Source organism: Schistocerca serialis, chromosome 4 (assembly GCF_023864345.2).
Source record: "Schistocerca serialis cubense isolate TAMUIC-IGC-003099 chromosome 4, iqSchSeri2.2, whole genome shotgun sequence".
Classification (NCBI taxonomy): Eukaryota; Metazoa; Arthropoda; class Insecta; order Orthoptera; family Acrididae; genus Schistocerca; species Schistocerca serialis.
This window is the reverse complement of record NC_064641.1, coordinates 705,357,697-705,382,376: the sequence shown is the minus strand read 5'-3', so window position 1 is coordinate 705,382,376 and position 24,680 is coordinate 705,357,697. Positions and strand designations below refer to the sequence as shown.

Below are 24,680 nucleotides of genomic sequence, written 5' to 3'. Positions count from 1 at the left end.
ACGGGGCAGTATTCGTCTACCTCTCTGCTGCAAGCATGGGACTCATCTTGCAGCATGCCCCGGTGTGTGAGATTGTGAAGCTTACCAATGGACCTACCCAGATCCCGTCACATTCGCCTTAAGACTCCATGTTAACTCCTAATAATGCAACAGAATCGCTATCTTCAAATGCCCTAACGTAGAATATAAGGTGGGAAATTGCGATGATCCTACTATATGTATTTACTCAATCAAGAGAACATATAATTGGTTTGAAGGGAACTACGTGCACCTTCAAATAAAAAAAGAAAATGAAACATAAACCAACTATTTATTATATTTACCAGTTACCAAATATTCGCATCAACATTCTATGAAAAAACAACATTAACTGTTGTCGACAGCTAACAAGATAGAAAAGCGGAGGGGTGGATACCGCATACTAGCTGGACATTAAATCATTAATCCACTACAATCCAACGATTAAGTTAGAAACCCCAGTGGTCGATTGAATACGACATCAAACGAGAGTTGTGGCAACGGTACACTTCCTATCTAAACATTAACCACCACTTTGTATACTCTCACCAATCTGCTGTGGCGGTAAGTCAGAGGACCGTGGTCATTGAAGAGAATCAGAATCTCGCTCGTCAGGACTCTGATACCTCCAAGCGCCACCATGTCTGGAACCAGCGACCTATCTCGATAAACAATCAAACCAAAATTGCCCCTTTTTCTTCCACCAACACTCAGCTCCGCAATTAGGACCAATCAGTCTGCAAACGACAATCAGGAAAAACGTTACTACTCGTATTTTCAATCAATAGCGTGTCAGTGCCACGTTTTACAAATTCCCATCCCAAAATATCGTCAATTAAGGGCCAATCAGAGCACTTCGTCCTCTATAGTTTGTCCTAGAAATTCCCGTCTGATGTCAGCCGGCGACTGGCGAATCGGAGCGTTGTTTAACACTTCTGAGTTTTTCAAGGTCACTGTCCTCACCGTGCTTTGCCCCCACATTCCAAGACTTGTACATTTCCGCCATAAATTGTGGTATCCCAGCAAGCACTTGGAATTGTTGTCCTCGACCATTTGAAGAGGCGAGTCGTACCACAGGCCGCTAACCCCGACTTAGTGAAAAAGATCGGAAGGTTCCGTAAGATTTGCAGGCCACTTGACACACTGAAGCCGTCACAAAGCTCTTAATGCCCACGACACACCTGCCGCATTCAGAGCAGTGTGCGAGCTGTGCATTTCTCACGTATTCACAGTCTGGAACTATTAGCGCCTTTACCGATGACACTGAAATTCTTATAAAATACGTTTCCATGTAATACATTAAAGTAATGGGAGTTAACCAAGTGTCCTACCTATAACCAGTTGCGACAAAGGGCAGATTAATTTAGTATAAATGGAAGGAGGCAAGCCAGACAGCTTGTAATCTTCCAATCTGACTCGTTAAATATATACATATTTTTTATTGTAAGAAAGATGAGTTGATTTTATACAGGTTTCATTCTGTGGCGGAAAGAAAGCTTCTTCTCTGAAACAACCTGATGGATTAATGCTGTGTGTCGGACTGGGACTCGAACCCGATACCCTGTACACTAGCTGATCAAGAGTATCTGCGCAAATCTATGTAATGCATAGCTGACTGATAGACGTCAAGAGGGGCAGACCCGCCAGTATAAATGGAGACCGGGAATATCGTGTTGTGGGTCGGTCAGCAAAACTCCATGACTCCGAACATGAACTTGTCACTGGATGTCACTTCAGAGAAACAAATCCACGAAGGACATTTCATCCCTTCTAAAGCTAGCCACGTCGACTGTTTGTGATGTGACTGTGAAATGGAAACGTCAAGGAACAAACCCCAGCTAAATCAAGACCAAGCTGATCTTACTCACTGCAGTCAGTACAGGACCGTGGAGCATTGCGGACAGTGGGTGCAAAAAATCACATGACATCATCCGAAGAAATCACTTGGGAGTCCCAAAGTGGGGATCAATGATCGTGCACCTCCTTAGAAGCCACATATTTCTGTAGTCAATGGTAAGCAGCGCTTGAGGTGGTGAAAAGAGCGGCGCTAATGAAGAGCAGATGACTAGAATCGAGTGTTTTGGGGTGACGAATCACGCTATAACCCATGGCAGTCCTAAGGAAGGGTCTGGGTTTGGCGAATGCTTGGAGGACATTAACTGCCACCACATGTAGTGCCAACAGTGAAGCAAGGAGCTGACATTACGGTATGTTCTTGTGGAACGCAGCTAGCTCCTTATTCGCACGAAGTAATGGCTGCTAGCTACAGGGGATCTCAAGTTGATTCCGTATTTCTAGATTTCCGGAAAGCTTTTGACACCGTTCCTCACAAGCGACTTCTAATCAAGCTGCGGGCCTATGGGGTATCGTCTCAGTTGTCGACTGGATTCGTGATTTCCTGTCAGGAAGGTCGCAGTTCGTAGTAATAAACGGCAAATCATCGAGTGAAACTGAAGTGATATCAGGTGTTCCCCAGGGAAGCTGAGAGGTGGCATGAGCCCCCTCTCATATTTCTATCTTACGATTTTCCTCTCTAATTGCATGCGGTGAAAAGTTGCTATTCCTTCACACGCGGGCTTCCCACGCAGCGTCTCTCGTCACCCGGGTGGTCCGGTGACAGGCGGGCTCTGCTGATCTTGAAAGGGTAAGCCGATGGGTATGAGGGAGTCGAATGAATGCTTTCAAGACGCTGACATTGTAGAATAGCGGCGGAGACACGCTCGGAGGGGCCTGAAGTAGCGGCTGGGCTAGAGGTTCCGTTACTTCGCAGAAACTTAGCGAAAACACTTTCTGGCGTGCTACCAGCGAGGCATGGGAATGACTTGTGTACCCAGGCAGTTTTGGCGGGCAAATTCCCGCGCTTTCTGCAAAATCGTAACTGCGATTGACTTGCTCAGGGCATAGCTGCGTGACGTAGCAAAATCGGCGCAGAAATTGGCGCCAGGAATCTCCATTAGTGGAATGGTAGTGCTCTGGCAATAGAGTGGAATTTTCCGCCAGTTTTCGAGTTGCTGATTGGAACGGTTAACCACGGCCACTGTCGTGGGGGCGGGAATGTTCTGTGTTCGGTTTTGTACGGGTGCTCTTGTGGGGTAGTCGGGTCTCGCCTTTCAGTTGGAGTAGGTTACAACACTGAGCTCTCACTGCTCTGGACATCCTGCCTTTCGTTGGCTGTCTAATATACTTTTATTTGATTGTAACTGTTTAACAAAGTTGCTGAAGTTTCGACTTCAACGTAACTTTCCGAGTACAGTTGGCAATTGAGCGTTCTGCGTACAAGCGGTCTATGTTGTCTGTCTTGGGCAGTTTTGGCTAATGTTGACTGTATCGGAGTTACTGTGTGACTTCGCTTGTGAAAATCAGTCACTGTACCGTCAGTGATTGTGTGGCGAGCCTTCTTCGTCTCCCTCAGAGGCGCATTTGTATTGATAGGAAGTCTTTAGTCTGGAACAATCAGACCAGGACAATTTGTTTCGGGCTATACTCGTGACATTATCATCACCACGACGGGACGTCGAAGCAACCAGCCATCGCTTCCAGTACGCCAGATCGTGTCCTTGCAGCTAAGAAGACAGCTTGGTAATGTACGTCCGCAGCATCGGCAAAGCAGGCAGTTTTGCTAGGCGATAATCAGAGCTCAGCAGAGCGCGCCTGTTCGTCTTTTCTAACTTTGTTCTATCTTGGGTGTTCATTGTCTGAGTTCTCACTAATGTAGCAGCAATTAATGTTGGGTTAGCTGTGTGTCTCTCTTAAGATTTGAGTTGCAAGGAATTGGCTCCACATACCACTTCGTCATAAACGTCACAATCTAGTTTAGGGACAACTTCACCTTCACAGCGTTTATTTGAGTATCCAATTTGAGCCAATTTGATGTATTGTAAATGTTTCATGTGTTTTTGTTTATTATTTTGTGTTTAGTCTTAATAAATCATATTGTTATTTTGGACAGAACTTTCATTCTGTTAATCGGTAGAGCAACCCTATCATTTCTCACTACGTTAATGAAACCTTCCTTTATTTAACTTATTTATCAAATTAAATTATTGCAGGTGCCAAACTCTTTTTCTACTCCACTTGCAGGGTTTGTTACAGTCAGTTCGCGTATCTTTTTAATCCATGTGCAGCAGCAAAAGTCGGAGTTAGAATAGGGGGGGCTTAGAGCATCATTTACATATGTAGATTCTAGAAGAAATTAGTGTTAAATACACTGCTAGCCCCGGCACCTCGCATAATATGGCGACCCTTAGCCTTGGATCTTCCAGTGAATCGCTGATAAGCAAGCAGTAATATTAGTAGGGACACTTAGAATTTTTTTTGCTCAATTTTTTATTGATTAATACCCAAGTTTTTTTTCTGGTAGTTCCGCGTTTAGTTTTAAGTAACGGCGCATGATTACAGTTTTTCTTTTCAGTGTATATATTTTTTTGTTCATTGTTTTTTGTGTTCCTTTGATGGTGTGTCCGTATCACATCACACTTTGTCGGGTTTGTGTGCGGTTTCTGTACCACAATAAATCGTGCGTATAATTACAGCGTTGGAGCGGCGTTGTTGAAATTTTGTGTCTATGTGTAAAAATATATGGAGTAGATTAATTTTATTGTGCATTTTTAGATAAATTTGTTTTTCATGAATGGTAACGAGAAGTAGGGCACGACTATCGAGCGAAGCTAAAACAAAAAAGGATAGCATAATGGATAAGGGGCAGTTTACTGACGGGAATAGGTTTGGAGATGAGATGGGCACATTTTTAGCAGGACAGGACGCCAGGGTCATTGATGAGGAAGGTGATTTGGACGCGATCTTAGAGCAGCGTTGCGGCCGTGATTATGATAGTGAAGTAGAGTATGAAACAGAGACAGGCACACAGGTCGAGACGGTAGCAGAAGTTTATAATCAAACGAACGAGAGCAGACAGGGGCTTGCTCAGCCACGTCAGAGCTCTAGCGCCCAGGTGTTCAGAGTTACATCTCCCACGTTTGAAGAGGATCAAAAAGGTGACGTAAACCCAATACTGAGCTTCCTACGATCAATAAAAGAAGAAGCTGACGAACAACGCAAGAAGGAGAAGGAAGAAGATGAGAAACAACGTAAGAAGGAGAAGAAAGAAGATGAGAAACAACGTAAGAGGGAGAGGGAAGAAGAGGAGAAACAACGTAAGAAGGAGAAGGAAGAAGCTGACGAACAGCGTAAGAAGGAGAAGGAAGAAGATGAGAAGCAATGTAAGAGGGAGAAGGAAGAAGAGGAGAAACAACATAAGAAGGAGAAGGAAGAAGCTGACGAACAGCGTAAGAAGGAGAAGGAAGAAGATAAGAAGCAACGTAAGAGGGAGAAGGAAGAAGAGGAGAAACAACGTAAGAAGGAGAAGGAAGAAGCTGACGAACAGCGTAAGAAGGACACTGAGGCAATAATTTCGCATATAGAGGAAATTCGTGGGGAATTACTAACAATAAAGAAAGAATGTGGAGAAGCAAAATAAATGTCAATGGTAGCACAAAAAGTAGCAGGCGTAGCCAAAACGGCAGCAACAGGGGCAATGAAAATCGCAAAAGTAACTTCTCAACTCGCAGGGCGCTTGCGACGTGCAACACAAGCTCACTCAAAATCCCTAGCGTTCTTAAAAACCCAAGGTAATATCGCGGTTACGAACATCGCGAAACGAACGAAAGAAGTAGAGAGTCGGATAGCAAAACTAGAGCGAAACAGGCACACGAGCACTGCGCGTTCGGATACCAATGATGGAGTACACAGAATTGTGTCTCCGAGGAAAAGCTCGCCGTGCTCTAGCCCAATGACCGAGTGCGGAACTAACAATGCACACGCAGAAACAGCGAGTAATAGCTCCAATAATTGTAGCCCACTTAGGAGACTGAATTCTGAGTGCCACTTCCACTGTGATACAGAGGTAGCAAATCACAGTTATCAGCATGATAGATCAGGACACTCAGCAGACGTGCAAGTATCGGAAACGAGTGACAACACCAGTGCGAGGATCAGACAGGATTTTGATCACAATCACTTCCTGTCGATGCTAAAATTCCAGAAGTTCAAAGATAATGGAGGGTCGATGCATCCGAAGAGCTGGGTGATACAGTCTACAAATTCATTACTGTCGTCATCGCCAACCCAGGCAAAATTAGAATTCGTGTGTGGACACATCGAAGGCCAAGCCGCGGAAAAGATGCGGGGTGTGGCAGCAACGTGTCGGACTCATCAGGAATTTGTTGGTGCATTCCTGCGGACCTACTGGTCAAAGGAAACGCAAGACAGGATTAAAGAGGAAATAATATTTTGTCCTGAACTGGAAGTGTCCGGGCATAGGAGCGCAACCAAATTTTTTGATGATTTGCTCAAGAAGAATCAGTTTTTAGATAGTCCATATAGCAACGGAGAAATCATTAAATTTTGTTTTTCCAAATTGCCAATTAGGTATGAACAGACACTTGTCGGGAAGTGTGGATCTGACATAGAAGCATTCAAGAGTCTATTGCGCGAACTCGAAGTAGTCTTTGATAAACAAGACGCAAAGGACAGGAAGAAGGCGCAAAATAACAAATACCACGGGCCAGCAAGGGAAGACAACAGATCGCATAATCGCACTGGTCAGTTAGGAAACCAGGGTTACGGAAGTCAAGGTTACACTCTTCAAGGTTATGGAAACCAGAGACACGGAAACCAGAACGTCAGGGAACAGGGTCAATCTAGACAAGGAATGTGGGACAGGAGGAATAACGAACGGCAAAGGGACCGTAATTGGAGAGAGCGAAACGAAGGACATCAGGAGAACCAGGAGATTGAAATTAGACCTGCAAATCCTAATGCATGTCAGAGGAGAGGGAGTCTGACAAGGGATTGGCGCTAGTCCATAGGACTCCACCACGTGTCTCACACAAGGAAGTTCGTGGAATAGTAGTAGTGTAAGTGGTGTACATAGTAGAATGGGCAAAACATGAACCTTTCTTCGGGGAACAATAATCATTGCATTAATAGATTATGATTGCTAAAGTATTAACACGCTGCATTGACTCGCATAAGAATTTACTGCTGCTATCCTTTTTTGTTTCTGTTCGCGACTTCCAATGTCGATGGAGTAGGAGACACTACCTTTCCATGAGCAATGTTTTAGTCCTTTCCTGTCTGGTGTCCATGTTGAGGGATAATGATGAGTGAGGAGATGTCGCACAAACGGACGCATGCAAGAGCGTGCTCTTAGAAGCGTTCTGAGAAGTCGTGATACTCTCCATAGCGGCCACAACCAGTTCGTAAGACGTTCATACCAATGCTTGCAGGCACGCGTCAGTGCACTGCAAGATTGTGGTATATTGCGTGATTTCGAGGATGAACATGGGCGGTATAGTTTTTACAGTGATGCGCCAGCATCGTTGTCTTGCAAGTCGGGGTGAACCTGTGAGCGTTTGACTCCAATGGTGCCCTAGACGGTAGAAATGCGGGCTTAAAGCCTAACATGCCAATGTGCTGCTTGGGGATTTAGCGTGCTGCTTGTGACTGTTACAGATGAATAACCAAGGAATTATACTTGGAGATTCGTGACATACTGTGTAGCTGGTGTGTGGTGGGCGACGGAATCCTGAACAGGAACCACTCCTGGCTTGGTCATATTACATTGCCTCTGGAAAGGTGTGCTTCGATCGCGAAAACCGCATAACATAGAAAAAGAAGTTGCAACTATAAATTTATTGTCTTGTATAGCCATGGCTAACCCAGTCTCTGGAGTTTCAGTGAGGCGTAGTGAGAACTCGGAGGCCATGTCGTACGGCGCGCACATCGCTGTCGTCAATAGCGGCGAGCAGCGAGACATCTCAGCGTAACAGGAATTATGTAAGAGTGCTGTATAAGGAAAAAAATAAAAAAAAAATAGAGAGAGTACCATATACTAGGATAAATTAAACTTTAGGATTTAACAATAACTAGATCCTTAATATTGTGGTGGTTTTCTACCACAAGTGTTTGGCGCGCGCCTGTTGGTATGCTATTTTTCAGGTCACCAGACCACAGACCCGAGATGGAGGGACGATGGGCGAGCGAAAGTAGAATAGTTGCATCTTCTTTATAGCACAGTAAAACTTCGACCTGCATAACAACATAATTTAGTCAAAAGACATAGAATGTAGGTCGTTGGCAAATGGTAGTTAATTCTTGAGCATGTGTACTGTCGATCTATGTAATTAATAGTAATATTAGTGCGGGCCCACACATGTAGTTGTTCATCCAATACATAGCATGTTGTCACACACAAAATACAATAGTGAGATCGGTCTCTACACAAATATCAAGATAAATTATTTCCATGTCTAGATTAGATACACCAAGATTTTGTTATAATGATAGCCATAGATTAATAACTATAAAAGTAAAATAAGAGTGTCTGAAATGACAGACCATCAATGTGTCGATTATGTAAATTTATTATAAGATAGAAGGTCATGGGAAAAAGTTAGGCATAAGATTTTTGTCAGAATTGTGCATATGACGGGTATCGTGGCAATGCAGAGGCCAGCCGGAGCAAAAACAAGAGGTCTTCAGCTACCTGGAAGAAGGGGAGCGTCAGTGCGCCACCTAATGAGAAGGGCACGGGAGCGTCCGGTCCTGCAAGCTGACACCGGGCCGTATACCTGAGGGATTAGGCGAGATCCTCGCCGGGCCACAAGCGAAAGTGAGGCTGGCCGTTGACACTAACACGCGACCCACACGCGACATCCAGCTAGCTCTCCGGACGCGGCAGCCGTTTGGAGGGATTCCCTGTGGCAGACCACGTTGTCGTGAGTACAGGAAGAAGATCACATACGGTGTCAGAACCTCCACCTCATGTGCCTCAGGACAGAAAGGGGCACTATATACTCACCTGTTTGGGTTTTTACAACTCACTAGCATTGGACGATCTGCATACACAAAGCAGTATCGTGCCACAAACTCTAACAAATGAATTGTCTCATTTCTAGCTTCTCCTCTCTATTAGAGAGCAGTTGTAGCAATTGTCGCTCCTAGTTAGATCCTGTCTGGATGACCTAACACACTTGTGGAGTCACTCCACGTGCCATCATCCCTCGTCGAACTTCAATATTGGGAAACGTAAAGTACTGTCCAGGGAGAGAAGAGATCTGGACTAGTGATGCATCCCAACTAGTAGACCTCAGAGACATTTAATCGACATGAGGAGAGCCTATCACTATGTCTTCCTACCGTACTGCCGTTATCATATGGGTGGGTCTTGCTGCAATCTCAACAGAGTACTGCAGATGCTCCAGCACACCCTATTGCTGTTGCAACAACGTAGCAACAACACCCGACATTTAGCCCTATGTGATGTCAGTATTGTGGCCCCATCCCAAAAGCCCCCCTCCGATGCTCAAGACATGGAACCACGTGCATCAATGCATATGACTCAACATACCAACCCCCTCAGAGAAACTAACGAATTTGTGAAGTGCTTCGAATATTTCTAACAATGTGATTTAGTGCCTCATTCTCAGCTCAGTCGTGAACATTGTGCAATGTGCACACACAACTTGATGCCCCATGAACCATGTTTTTTTTCTTAAATTTCTTTCTCTAGTGTTGTTTTTGTAATGATGTTATACCTTGTATGTGTTTGTGTTTTACACTGTAATTTTTATGTAAGTGATAGAGTAGGGCACACAAATTACAAATTACAGTATTGTTCTCCACACCATGTTGTTTTTTTGTATTTTGTATTTATTGTTGTGTGTATGCAAACAGTGTGCCTGAAGTCCCCATAAACTGAAGCAGATACCACCACTGTCATTGTGAATGGACCATCAGTTCAGGGAACATTTTGTAAAGGTTATTCTTGCTGCAGGGAGACAGAATGAATCGGAGGTTGTAATTAGATTCTGAAAGCTCATAAAGAGATTGTTAACTTAAATAGTATCATGTGTGAGTGAGTTCAGGTTAGTTTAATGATTCAAATTGTTGTAACATCTTGGGCATTTAATTGCAGACCACTCCAACTCTGATTGTAAAGAATAAATTGCTCCATATTTGGCTCACATGCCCGGGCCATGTTTAGAGAGTGAATGTCTGTGTGAATCGGTGTTTGGAAGGGGCTCCCTGGGTATGGATGTGTGATGTGAGTGTTAGAGTTCCATATTAAGAAGGTGAAGTTGGCTACATCATAAATAATCCTCCCTCTATGAGCTGCATTTTTCAGTTGCAGTGATTTTTTTTATAGAGTGCGGCATGTGGAGTCAGTTTGCAAGATTGTTCTTGGGCGATTGACTCACTACCTTGCTCCTAAGTGAGCCAACCACTCACCAATTACAATCTAAAATGGTGTAGTGGCTATGAGAGGTGGCATGAGCCCCCTCTCATATTTCTATCTTACGATTTTGCTCTCTAATTGCATGCGGTGAAAAGTTGCTATTCCTTCCCACGCGGGCTTCCCACGCAGCGTCTCTCGTCACCCGGGTGGTCCGGTGACAGGCGGGCTCTGCTGATCTTGAAAGGGTAAGCCGACAGGTGTGAGGGAGTCGAGTGAATGCTTTCCAGACGCCGACATTGTAGAATAGTGGCGGAGACACGCTTGGAGGGGCCTGAAGTAGCGGCTGGGCTAGAGGTTCCGTTACTTCGCAGAAACTTAGCGAAAACACTTTCTGGCGTGCTACCAGCGAGTCGTGGGAATGACTTGTGTACCCAGGCAGTTTTGGCGGGCAAATTCCCGCGCTTTCTGCAAAATCGTAACTGTGATTGGCTTGCTCAGGGCATAGCTCCGTGACGTAGCAAAATCGGCGCAGAAATTGGCGCCAAGAATCTCCATTGGTGGAATGGTAGTGCTCCGGCAATAGAGTGGAATTTTCCGCCAGTTTTCGAGTTGCTGATTGGAACGGTTAACCACGGCCACTGTCGTGGGGGCGGGAATGTTCTGTGTTCGGTTTTGTATGGGTGCTCTTGTGGGGTAGTCGGGTCTCGCCTTTCAGTTGGAGTAGGTTACAACACTGAGCTCTCGCTGCTCTGGACAGCCTGCCTTCCGTTGGCTGTCTAATATACTTTTATTTGATTGTAACTGTTTAACGAAGTTGCTGAAGTTTCGACTTCAACGTAACTTTCCGAGTACAGTTGGCAATTGAGCGTTCTGCGTACAAGCGGTCTATGTTGTCTGTCTTGGGCAGTTTTGGCTAATGTTGACTGTATCGGAGTTACTGTGTGACTTCGCTTGTGAAAATCAATCACTGTACCGTCAGTGATTGTGTGGCGAGCCTTCTTCGTCTCCCTCAGAGGCGCATTTGTATTGATAGGAAGTCTTTAGTCTGGAACAACCAGGCCAGGACAATTTGTTTCGGGCTATACTCGCGACATTATCATCACCACGACGGGACGTCGAAGCAACCAGCCATCGCTTCCAGTACGCCAGATCGTGTTCTTGCAGCTAAGAAGACAGCTTGGTAATGTACGTCCGCAGCACCAGCAAAGCAGGCATTTTTGCTAGACGATAATCAGAGCACAGCAGAGCGCGCCTGTTCGTCTTTTCTAACTTTGTTCTATCTTGGGTGTTCATTGTCTGAGTTCTCACTAATGTAGCAGCAATTAATGTTGTGTTAGCTGTGTGTCTCTCTTAAGATTTGAATTGCAAGGAATTGGCTCCACATACCACTACGTCATAAACGTCACAATCTAGTTTAGGGACAACTTCACCTTCACAGCGTTTATTTGAGTATCCAATTTGAGCCAATTTGATGTATTGTAAATGTTTCATGTGTTTTTGTTTATTATTTTGTGTTTAGTCTTAATAAATCACATTGTTATTTTGGACAGAACTTTCATTCTGTCAATCGGTAGAGCAACCCTATCATTTCTCACTACGTTAATGAAACCTTCCTTTATTTAACTTATTTATCAAATTAAATTATTGCAGGTGCCAAACTCTTTTTCTACTCCACTTGCAGGGTTTGTTACAGTCAGTTCGCGTATCTTTTTAATCCATGTGCAGCAGCAAAAGTCGGAGTTAGAATAGGGGGGGCTTAGAGCATCACTTACATATGTAGATTCTAGAAGAAATTAGTGTTAAATACACTTCTAGCCCCGGCACCTCGCAAAGTGTCCTGGGACCTCTGCTGTTCCTGATCTATGTAGATGACCTGGGTGACAATCTGAGTAGTTCTCTTAGGTTGTTGGCAGATGATGCTTTAATTTATCGTCTAGTAAGGTCATCCGAAGGCCAGTATCAGTTGCAAAGCGATTTAGAAAAGATTGCTGTATGGTGTGGCAGGTGACAGTTGAAACTAAATAACGAAAAGTGTGAGGTGATCCACATGAGTTCCAAAAGAAATGCGTTGGAATTCGATTACTCGATAAATAGTACAATTCTCAAGGCTGTCAATTCAACTAAGTACCTGGGTGTTAAAATTACGAACAACTTCAGTTGGAAAGACCACATAGATAATATTGTGGGGAAGGCGAGCCAAAGGTTGTGTTTCATTGGCAGAACACTTAGAAGATGCAACAAGTTCACTAAAGAGACAACTTACACTACACTCGTTCGTCCTCTGTTAGAATATTGCTGCGTGGTGTGGGATCCTTACCAGGTGGTATTGATGGAGGACATCGAAAGGGTGCAAAAAAGGGCAGATCGTTTTGTATTATCACGTAATAGGGGAGAGAGTGTGGCAGATATGATACGCGAGTTGGGATGGAAGTCATTAAAGCAAAGACGTTTTTCGTTGCGGCGAGATCTATTTACGAAATTTCAGTCACCAACTTACTCTTCCAATGCGAAAATATTTTCTTGAGCCCAATTTACATAGGTAGGAATGATCATCAAAATAAAATAATAGAAATCAGAGCTCGAACAGAAAGGTTTAGGTGTTTGTTTTTCCCGCGCGCTGTTCGGGAGTGGAATGGTAGAGAGATAGTATGATTGTGGTTCGATGAACCCTCTGCCAAGCACTTAAATGTGAATTGCAGAGTAATCATGTAGATGTAGATGGTGTTGTTTTTCGTGATGATGGTCTGGTCCACTTATTACGCTAATTGCTGAAGGATGTGAACACATTTTACAGCACTGTGTTCTGTATACAGTAGAGGAACAGGTCGGGGACGATGTTTGTATTAGCATGACAGTGAACCCTATCATAAGGCTGTATCTGTGAGGCAATGGTTTGTGGACAACCAAATTTCTAAAATGTAGTGGCCTGCCCAGAGTCCTGGCCTCAACGTAGTGAAGCAGCTCTGGAATGAGATGGAACGTCGACTTCGTTACAGACTCCATCGTCCAACATCAATACCTTCTCTGAATTAATGCCGTTCCTACGCAGACATTCAGACACCCTACTGAAAGTGTCCCCAGCAGAGCTCAAGCCGCCATAAAGACGTGCGGTGGATAAGCCTCATACTAATTCCCAGTAACAGTTGTCCGGATACTTTTGATAAGGCAGTGTATTTCGGGGCCAAAGTTCCTACTGACTGAGCAACGCAGGCATATCTCACGTACTGCCCTCAGAGAGCATTTTCGTCAGTACCTCTCTCGCAATTTCAAGCGCCTCAGAGGCACTGCATGTTATCTTGTTTTAAAAGCACCACTTGAAAGAAGGATACTCGGCAGAAATGTCGATAAACTTTTTTCTTACATTAACAAATAAATCTATACTTTAGTATGTGGGATGGTACTATCTCTCCCTCCCCTCCCCCCATTCCGCTTTCCGTGTTTCATTTGCGAATGGCGCGTGGGATGAATTACTGACGCTAAACCTCCGTTTCAATTCTGGTTCCTCTGATTTCCTTGATGTCGTCATTTTGTGAAATGTATGTGCGATGAAGTAATTAATGTGTTTCGTGACTCTTCCTGGTGTATGCTATCTCACAGTAAACCTCTCCGTGAAGCACAACGCCTCTCTACTACCGCCTACTTGTGTGACGACTCGCGCCAACTCGGAGATCCTGTGACGAGTGGTAACTCTGTAAGGCGGCAGGGGAGTTTCTAAGAAGTTTACAGAATAGCAGAAAAGTACTGACAAAACGTAACTGATGATGGGTCTTGTGTCGTGCCTGGGTAGCGGGAACATTGGTCGCCGTTTCAACTCATGGTCCGGTACACTGGCAGGGAGATTCAAAAGACCACATACTCCGCTGAATAGTGAAAGATTCATTCTGGAAACCATATCTACTGTTACAAAGTAGTCAAAATGGTAGCAACAGGTACTGTTTGTTTGAAATTTGTACGTACTACTTTGGTGACAGGCAAGAAACATTGCCGCGCGGAGTGGCCGCGCGGTTAGACGCGCCATGACACGGATTGCGCGGCCCCTCCCGCCGGAGGTTCGAGTCCTCCCTCGGGCATGGGTGTGTGTGTTGTCCTTAGCATAAGTTAGTTTAACTTAGTTTGGACCGATGACCTTGTAAGGTGTCAGGCAAATCCAACATCTTCCATGAAAACCCTGACATGATAAGCAAATCCAGTAGTATGTCACATAGTTCCGAATAAATCGTCACATTAAATTAACCAAAGTAATACGAGTAACGAGTGAGCAAACGGAATACCACAGACAACACAAGAATGGCTAAATACATCTCATACCTTCACACCGTGAGACAGACGCAGTTCCGAGGGGAGAAACGAGAACAGAAACCGAGAGCAGAACCGTGTTAAGCTGGAAGGCCCTACGATAAGGGACGGACACCCACGTCGCCAGCTAACCGCTAGGACCACCCCCCAGCCCATGTTAAAAGCTAGAGCCCTCCAGAAGAACAGTATAGATCTTATGATAACACAAGTTTTAGCGTCGGACATTTTCGCGTCTCTGTTACGTCAGGACCACCCCCCAGCCCATGTTAAAAGATAGAGCCCTCCAGAAGAACAGTATAGATCTTACGATAACACTAAAAGGACCACACCAGCTGCAAGTTTTAGCGTGAGACTTTTTCACGTCTCTGTTACGTTGCAAACTTTAAAAATATTGCCCCACCACGAAAAGTATAACGTTTCTCATTGGATAGACAGAATTTTTGTAGGTGGAGCTTAAGGTTAACATTGAGACCCTGATTGGTCAGATGAAAACACAGCCAGATAGTTTTTTTAAACCAACTTCGGTAAATTGTAGTAAGGAGAAGTTAGGAGGGAGTTGCTTCCGAGACAGCGAGGTGAGCGGAGCTGTGCTGCACGCTGCCCCCTGACGCACACCGACAAGGTAATGAACGCACGCGATGCCACATAACAGCGCATAAAGCTTCACTCAGAACTGCAGAAGTCTCATCTGTTACACCCCCTTTTTGCGTAATACTAGTGTCGATCGTCAATTAAAGCTCATGGTGTTCACATTTGCCACTTGAAGTAAAAATCTGAAATGCGATGATTTTTCTGTTATATAATTATTGAGAAGACACATCAGCCACTGTAATTTACGACAAGTTAGATAACTAATTAAAGATAATTGAGGGTCACTGTAGACCATTTTGATAGTTTTCTCTTTTGTGAAACTTAATTTAAACCTAGATTATAGACGTGATATGGCATAGGTCATCCTTTGATCCATTGTAGGACTTGGAAACCCATTCAGGAAATATTGGTTCACATTTTTGTTGAACGCAGTTGGTTTTTTGCCATCCTGTATTCAAACATTTCCTTTTATCAATAGTGCAATTTATAAACAATGTTTTGTGAGTAGAATAAAATTTCCAATGGTAAACTTAACTGCTTTTTCGACGTTATTTTACCAGCTAACTAAAAATAGAAAAGCCTTGAACCCCTTCCACTAAATTTAGTTAGTATTAAGATTCTTTTACAGGGAGTGCAGTGGAGCTGACTCTGAAATCATTAAGTGTTTGGTTATATCATCGCTAGTCTCACTGAACTCGTCTGAACTCTACATGTCATGTGTGGTCTGGTGTCTCCTTACCAGCAACAGGTCCCAGGTTCAAACTAGTCAATTCCCTAAAAAACACGCTCAGAGCATCGTTGCGCGAAAGTGGTAGAAAGACACGATATAGAACAAACAGACACTACGCAGAATGTTAGAACCTCAGCAGTTTGGTCCCTTAGGAATTCACACACATTTGAAAATTTTGTATTTCTTGTTTTGCAAGTAACATTCAGATAAGCGCGAATCATTTCCATATTCACACTTTTAGTAGTACTTGAAATTGGCTAATGACACGAGGAAAGGATTCTTGATATTCGATATGATGTGTTTCTGGTGCAATTCTAACTTATAGAATTCTCGGGTGTCCGCCGGGAACACGTCGTAAGTTTTCCACTATGATTTGGCAGAGTGGTTGTCATCTTCGGGTGGTTGCTAATGGCTGCAGTTATGCGCGGGTCGGCGTCCCATTCGTCAATTCTTCCCTGCCGCCGAGAGTAATGGTGGTGGTGGTAGGCGTGGCTTCACCCGACAGCGAACTGTCCGTTCCGGTTTGTGCAATATCTCCTTTACCAGCAGACCTCACTGTACGGGTACACTTCTCTTTTTCTCGCCTCAGTGGAGGGTTCTATGCCTGTCTCATTTGTAGGTACAGTTGTAAACAGTTTTGGGCTCTATTTTCAATGGCCTATTTAATCACACCATCCCATAAGGAGGTTTTGTTGTAATCTACAATATGGTCGACCATAGTACAAAAACTAACCTACAGCCGAGTCAGGCATGGAACCCTGCAATGATCCGAGAAAAAAAAGTGTGCTGCCTGTAACCCCCCCCCCCCCCCCCCCCCTCCATTGAGGATAGCGCGGAGCCTGTAGACCGCAGCTTGGAGCCGTCGACGTCACCCTACTACCACCACCACCACCCACAACAGCAAATGCAGAAATAGCACCAGGAGCGGCGAGATGGAGGGAGTAGCGGAAAATGTATATAAGACGCCCAGCTTTTAGAAAGAAATATGAATTAAAAAAGTAAATAAATTGTCGCTGTACATCAAAAGGCTGAAAAGGGTATTGCAAGCCCTCAAGCAGCCTGCCCGTCCCCCTCAGCGAAGGGAATGAAAAGTGCAAAAACTTTCTAATCCGGCGCTCTTAGTTCCAAGGAGAGCAGTGGTGAAGGATAAATTTTTTTGAGATCTCACGTAGCTGCTGGCCCTGCCACTCGCTGGCCACGCCCTTTTATTTGATGTAGGAGCACCTGGAATGTATGAAGTGTAATCGACTTTGTCTTGTCATTTTACGTGCAACAATACAGCTGCCACATTTGCCAATAGGCAAGGAAAACTATTTTATATGCTTAATGAGCTCACAAGTATATTGCTGTGACACATTTATTTACAGCAGTCTACAGTAGTGTTTTGTAGATAACAATGCAAGATAATCTAACATGAAAAACATGGAAAACATAGTATCGAATGTAGTGTAAGCCCCCTTACCCTACAGGCACTTCTAATAGGTGATTTGTCTGCTATGCTCGCATTGTTGTGCTCAATTTACATGCTATGTAATAAAACAGAGCCTCTTTTGTTGGAATTATTGTTTCACAACTCATTTGCAGGTCTTCCAAAAAAAATGAAACATGTATGTGTACAACTTTTTGTTGTCAAGACGAGATTTACCAGAGGGTCCGTCCTGGCTAAGGTTAAAGTAATAAAATGGTACCGCAGCCATATCACTGCCAATTTGTCCTCTGAAGCTCGTGTTACTTTACGTTTTGAGTTAGTCTACTACATACACGAATTCCAAGACAACCAATATGAAGCATATCTAGGGTTCCCATTTATTCCGATTCTTCCGAGACAGTCCCGAGTTTTAACAAAATTCCCAGGGTCCTTAAACTACCTCTGTGGACAACAAAGTGTACCGGATTTTCGTCGTACATAGTGTGACTTTTTTGTTTCTAAACTAATCACCTGCCCTGATACAATACATTTTTCGCCTCAAGTTTTGGAACGCTGGCATTACGCTCCGTTCTCACGAAGAAAGTAAACTGTATTTGTTGTCAAGTTCGACGTACACTTCAGTTCTTTCGAAACTCGGCGGTCCCGCGATCCTGTAAGGTATTGCACGTATTCTGACTTCGGTGTGTTGTACTATTCTAAGGTGTGGCTCAGGTTTATTTACTTGTTTTACGTGTTCCGGACATGAAATTATTAAATACTGATACAGCATTATTAACATACAGAGATTAATTACATACAAAGTATAAATTGTAGAGAAAATTCAATATAATAAAGACTGAAAGTAATAATAAAAATACGACGACTGATATGTACAACAAGAATTTATACAATACAGACAGGAAGATGTGTGGTAAAGTGCCGGACTACAAATCGAAAGGTCTTGTGTTCGGTCTCCGGGCAATTTTCTTTCACGTGTGGTAATGCTTGTCCAAGTGAAAAAAGCAGAGTTGGACAGTGGGTCGGAACCCACGTTAAATGCTAGGTCTCCTCATAACTGGCTGGATGAGTCAGTTCAAAGGTCGGAGGCGGGCAATAGCATGCCACCTCCAACTCACAAAGATCAGAAATTGATAACTAATTATCTGTGAAGATAGTTTCAGACATGGATAAGCAATTTTGGATCAAGAAGCCACATTTGCGTCCCACACAGTGATGCATAACAAAAGATTATGACTGCATCACTGACAGAATTAAATCACTGTTCGACAATAAATTCTTGTGCTTGCCGACGAAAATCAAATCAGTTTGACGAACATGATTGTGCCGATTGCTATGGAACAAATAATGAAGGAAGTGAAAGAAGCATGGTTTATTTCAGTTGTGATAGAATCTTCTAGCCACACGAACTTCAGACTGGTTCCTTTACTGATTAGGTTTTAAAATTCACGTAGTAGTCGTAGTCGTAGTTAGTGAACATTAATGCTGAAAGTGCAGAGAATCTGAGCAGAAAGTTGTAGGAATTCAAATTATAGAGGAAATAAAAAGAAAGGGAAAAAATATTATTCTTAACTCGCAAGAAAATAGTGAAAGAAATTTAGTAAGAGTAGCATGTCCTTGATCATACAGCGCACAGTGTTCGCCAAAGTGGCCCAGACAGTTTACCCATTGATATACAGATTATGATTTGTAAAATCTATCAATATTTCCATATTTATGTTGCACGTGTACAAAACTGAAATCACTAAGTGAGTTTGCTGAAGTAGAATTCAAGAAACTTTTAGATCGTAGTAAAACTAATTTGTTATCCCTTTTATCAACTGTGAAAGATTCAGTGATGTTTTACAAGCATTAAAATCCTACCTACAGTTCGTTGGCCAGTGTCCTATTATCCAAAAGAATTTATTCAAACATTTCCTCTCCTTCATCCTACTAAATTTCCTTTCAAGATAATTAAGTATTTTTTCCGTCGTTTTCTGTGCACTAAAAAAAAAAAATGTAAGTAGAAGTTGCAGACAAAAAAATACAGTGCTCAACAAATTAGAAGCTAGAAATTCCCAACGAGTTATTATTTATCTGCAGTAAAACAGCCGTTACATGATTTGGAAAGTGAGGGACTGGTGACACTTGATCATTTTAATGATATCACCACGGGTTTCTGTGATAACTGCTTTGGATATATTGACAAATGATGGAAACCATTTCTGAAATCTCTTCATCCAATGAGGTGGATCGCCCTTAATGAAACAATGAGCTAAGCTAATGCTCAAGAACTGTATAGTTTTGTACAGTCTAGTGCTACGAATTGTTTGACGACTGCTGTTGTGTAAATAAATAATGTGAAAGTAAACTGCTGGATTGGAATACGAAATTGGCTGAATTTTCGCTTGCCATTCGAGGCTCTAATGCGTCAGTCGAAATTGTATGCTCAGTAATTAAAGTATTGCGCACAGGTGAAACAATAATATTCAGATTATAAACAAAAGCTGTGACAATGATAAAAACCACATTTGTTAGCTTCCCTTGTGTAGGTTTCTACAATCTGATAGCAAATGAAAATAAATTTATGAAGCAAACACACCACCGAAAAGTGCTACTCAAATACTAGTATGTCTGTACCACCTTCTTCAATGCAAAATGTATGAAATTTGAGTTTATATTTACGTCGAAAATGTATATACAAAACTGCTGGTAACCTCTCATCACTAACATGGTTGATTGTGTGAAAATAAATGAAGTCAATTTCTACCCTGTCCCGATTTTTACTCATTTGTCCTGCATTTATGTGTGTTATTTTGAAAATCCCTCAATTCTGCTAAAAACAATATGGGAAACCTAGACATGACAGATGATAATGACTGACTGGTGTGAGCAGTAACGCAAAATGGATTTCACCGCAAGCATGTATCCTGCCAGGACAAACAAACAGGGGCTTCACGCGATGCCGCTGACGGACAATGTGGGTGACCGCTTTCGGCTGTCCAGCGGACATTTCAAAACATTGTACGAACGTTAACAATGGATGACCGCGCCCCAATAGCGTAGGCTTTTGAATGTGGCGACCGGTCTGCGGTCATCGGGACCGCTGGGAAGAACACACGGATTGCGTGCGTGATGTGGAAGTTATCTCAATGACGAAAGCCTTCAGGTGCATCAGAATTCAGGAAGCGTCGAGGTAATTTATACTATTTTGTACTTGTATCTCAGCTTTTCGGAGAAGATTCGTCTGACGTGATTCCACCATTACAATCACAAAGCGAGTTGGGGTAAAGCTAGAGCACTGGACGGTCATCCAGATTTAAGTTTTTTGTGGTTTCCCCAAACACGACTAAAGCTAATGCCGGGATTAGCTGTTTGTAAAGAGCGCGGTCTATTTCCTTCCATAATTCGAGGTTCTGCTCTGTCTCAAATTATCTCGGCATAGATGGGAAATAAAACTGTACTCTTCTTGACTTCCTTTCTATCTCCTAAAGCTCAGGAGCTTGCTTTTAATATTACAGTTTACTATTTTTCTAATTAAATGTTAGAATTCAGTACAATGTTGTTCGTTTGTAGCGTGAACCAATTTTTTTAAGAACAACAGAAGGTGTTACTGATTGGAATAAATAATCTTCTGCATCGAATAATAAAAAATGAAAAAACGCTGAGGCCTTCCGAGGTAGTAATTTTCTCAGTCGTAAAAGTGAGGGTTACAACATTTTTGTCTAAGTTTGACGGACACCTCGTGGACAGCTGGTCGATATTGTAAGAAGTTGATGGTGGAAGGCGAGAAATATTTATTCCCGAAGACTCGGCGTTTGAACTTTTTAGACACTGACGGCAGGGTAGACGCAGGTGCAAAATAAGTGTCTTGTAAACGCGTACTACTGGCCACTAATTTTTATATACTTGTCACACTTGATCTCTTTGCGCTTGACTTATGTTTACAAGTGCAAGTTTATATTTCAGATAGGGAAGCTCCAAGTGTGAGTTTATGTTTGATGTAATCCTAGAATATTGCAAACTTTTGTCGGAAATGTTACCCTCAGCAGTTCTACTGTTTTTTGTAGCGTCTCCACACATCAGTGTTAGGAACCACCTCCACTACACTAGCTTAATAACAAATCGCAATCGTAAGAAAGCAACGAGAGATGCAATATGTGACTTCTTCAGCTGCAAGCCAACAATTTACAAATACACCATGCAAAATAGATTTGATTGAATAGCTAAACTGAACGGATGGGTAACAATAACTAACTTCAGTCACGAAGAAGAGTTATGTATACAATGGGTTCTGATATACAATGGGGCCACCAATTTAGCAGTCTCAAAGACACCAGTAATTTACCAAGTTAGTTAGTTAGTTACTTACATATTCCATGAATCATTTTGTATGATAAGTCGTAATGTTGTGGGAAGAGTCATTTTACATTCACATCCCAAAATAATTTGTACATATGGTTACATTCTGAACATTTCTAAGTTTCTTTTCATTCTTTCTTTATATATATATATATATATATATATATATATATATATATATATATATATATATATATATATATATATATATAACATTAGGAAAAGCATACAAAAATGTTGGATATAATGTGGAAATGTATCAACATTATTGATATATCGACATCATAACATTGATGTATGAACACTGGTATTAAATCCACAAAATATATATCATATCTATATTTCTGGTATATCGTCATCTCACCATCTAGGACGTACCACACTGTAATATCATGATTGCCCAGTGTGTACTCAGGCCATATGAGGAGCGAGATTGTCAGCATGCCTCACTGCATTGTAATTCTCTGACTGAGTAATGTATGTGCAGGACTTACTGTACTGTAGTGCTGTCAATGGCCAGCGCGTCTTCAAGATTTACTGCTCTGCGGTCCTGTAAGTGACCAGTATGTGTGTGTGTGTGTGTGTGTGTGTGTGTGTGTGTGTGTGTGTGTGTGTGATGAGATTTGTCAGTGTGCATTCAGGATAGATTGCACGGCGGTAAGGTGAGCACACTGTAGCTACTTCTTAGGCCAAAGTGGATACAGAGTTTACTGCACTATAGTGCTGTTAGCAACCAGTGTGTGTGCGTGTGTGTGTGTGTGTGTGTGTGTGTGTGTGTGTGTGTGTGTGTGTGTGTGCAGAATTTATTGCACTTTTGTATTATGCGAAGCATGCATGTCTACAGGACTTACTACACTGTAGCAACATGAGTGTCTAGTGTGTGAGCACTGAGCACTACTTACCAAGTCGTAGTGATGTGAGAGTCCAGAGGATCTGCAGGATTTACTGCACTGTACTGTTCCGAGTGGGCAGTACATCTACAGGACTTACTGCACTGTAATGATGCGAGCAACCAGGGTCTGTAAAGACCTCATCACGCTGTAATCATATGAATGTCCAGTGCATGCATAAGACTTACCACACTGTGGTGATGTGGGCGTCCAGTCCATTTGAAGGACTTACCGCACTGTAGTGACGTACGCTTCCATTACGTGTGACGGACTTACGTCACTGCAGTGACATGAGCGTCCTTTAAGTGTGAAGGACTTATCACAACGTAGTGATGTCTGTGTCCGTTGTGTCTGAAGGACCAACCACAACGTGGTGAGGTGAGGGTCCAGTGCGAGTGGAGGACTTACCGCACTTGCCGGGGAAGCGGACGGCGAGGTCCGCGGCGTGCGCGCAGGCGGCGCGGCGCAGCTCGCACTGGTTGCGGTAGGTGCGGCCGTCGCTGGCGCAGACGGGCCGCGAGCCCTCGTGGTCGCCGTAGTCGGGGCAGGAGGCGGGGCAGCGGCACGACGCCGAGCGGCCGTCCCGCGAGGGCACGCAGCGCGCCCCGTGCCGGCACGACACGCCCACGCACGGGTCGGGCACGCCCGCCGGGAACACGTAGCACGCCCCCGCCCCCGCCGCCAGCGACATCGCCAGCGCCAGCGCGACCACCCACGCCGCCCCTCCCAGCGCCCCCATCACTAAGCTCGCACGGTGTCGCCCCACATGCCACGAACCACTCGCCTCCTCTGCCAGTTCTCGCCTACTCGTCGCAGCTCCTCACCAGTTGGTCGCCTCACCGGTGTCTTACCGATTCGTAACGACGTTGGGAAAGCATCTTTCCGTGGAATCAGTTGCAAGTTTCGGACATCCTCTCTCCTTTCCGCTCCTCCGCAGGGGGCAACTCGTACACTTAACAATTATCGTGTTAGTGCGAAGCCAACTTTCTCCCCACTTCCTTTGGTATACTTCTGTTGTTGTTCAGCTGCTAAAAGTTCAAGTAGTTATTGCATATCCGGCGGTCACCGATTGCGTCTGCAACTATTGTTTTTTCCTGTAATCACCATTAGATTTCCTGAATAGTGCTTAGTCGCACGAAACTTTTTGTGAAGCTGTTTTCCCGCAGCGATTTCTCGAGTTGCTGAGAGATTGACAGTGAATTCACTTTTTGTTACGTCTGATCTACAAGATCAGCGTTATATGTGGCTGACAGATTTCCGAGATGGCTTCATGGAGAGATATGCTGTCTTCCAGTGAGTCCTCTTCGACTTGGTGAGGCGGTGCGGTGACAACACTCGCAAGTGTCTTTCGAAATCTAGCTCTGTAAGTTGAAAAACCGAGTATACAGTACACGGGACAGCAATTCAAGTACGTTGTATATTAAAATGTAGACTGTAAAGTGTAGGGAGTTTCTTTTGTAACGGGAAGGACAGGAGACTGGATACACACACTCCCTTTCCCTTCGTTTATTTATACCCACTGCAGCAGCAGTCTCTCTCTCTCTCTCTCTCTCTCTCCCTCCACACACACACACACACACACACACACACACACACACATACACACAAACCTTGATGGATAACTACCACACTTTCAGAATCTCTCATTCATTCACAAATGCAGTAAAAATTGAATTAAATTAAATATCGTATCGGATTTTTGTCTGGTAAATAGCGCGAGGTGGTCTCAGCCGTCTAGTCACAAGGTCTGTGCTCCTTCGCGCACATAGGCTCGTCTGTTCATGAATATCTGTGGGTTGCGTCGCACATGTGTTTCTAGAGTGTAGGTGAGTGTAATGGATGTGTGTATAGTGTAGTGTTATGTTTTGTGTTGTCTGACGGTTGAAGAGGGAAGGGAGTCGCTGAAACCCAGTGTTGCAACATAGCCTACTCTTCTAGCATGGCAACAAGTAGGCCGCTGTGCTTAACATCCACACCCAACCGACGGATCGTCATACACAGCGTCACATGTCCTCACTTCATGAGACACTGGGATCAGGTTTGGAATTTAATCCAGGATATTGGCGCAAAGACTGGTGATCAGGATCTTTATGCGAACACCTCTCTTCCCCTTGCAGGGCAAGTACTGGCAGTGAAAATTTCATCCATCAC

General features: G+C 43.6%; 1 protein-coding gene across 1 annotated transcript in view; it reads right to left on the bottom strand.

Moving 5' to 3' along the window:
• Positions 1-23,220, bottom strand: part of LOC126474707 (agrin-like) — a 273,963-nt gene extending 250,743 nt beyond the window's left edge. The window contains exon 1 of the mRNA XM_050102185.1: positions 22,938-23,220. Within this exon, the coding sequence (XP_049958142.1) occupies positions 22,938-23,220 (283 nt within the window). The remainder of the gene's footprint in view (positions 1-22,937) is intronic.
• Between the last annotated feature and the right edge of the window lie 1,460 nt (positions 23,221-24,680).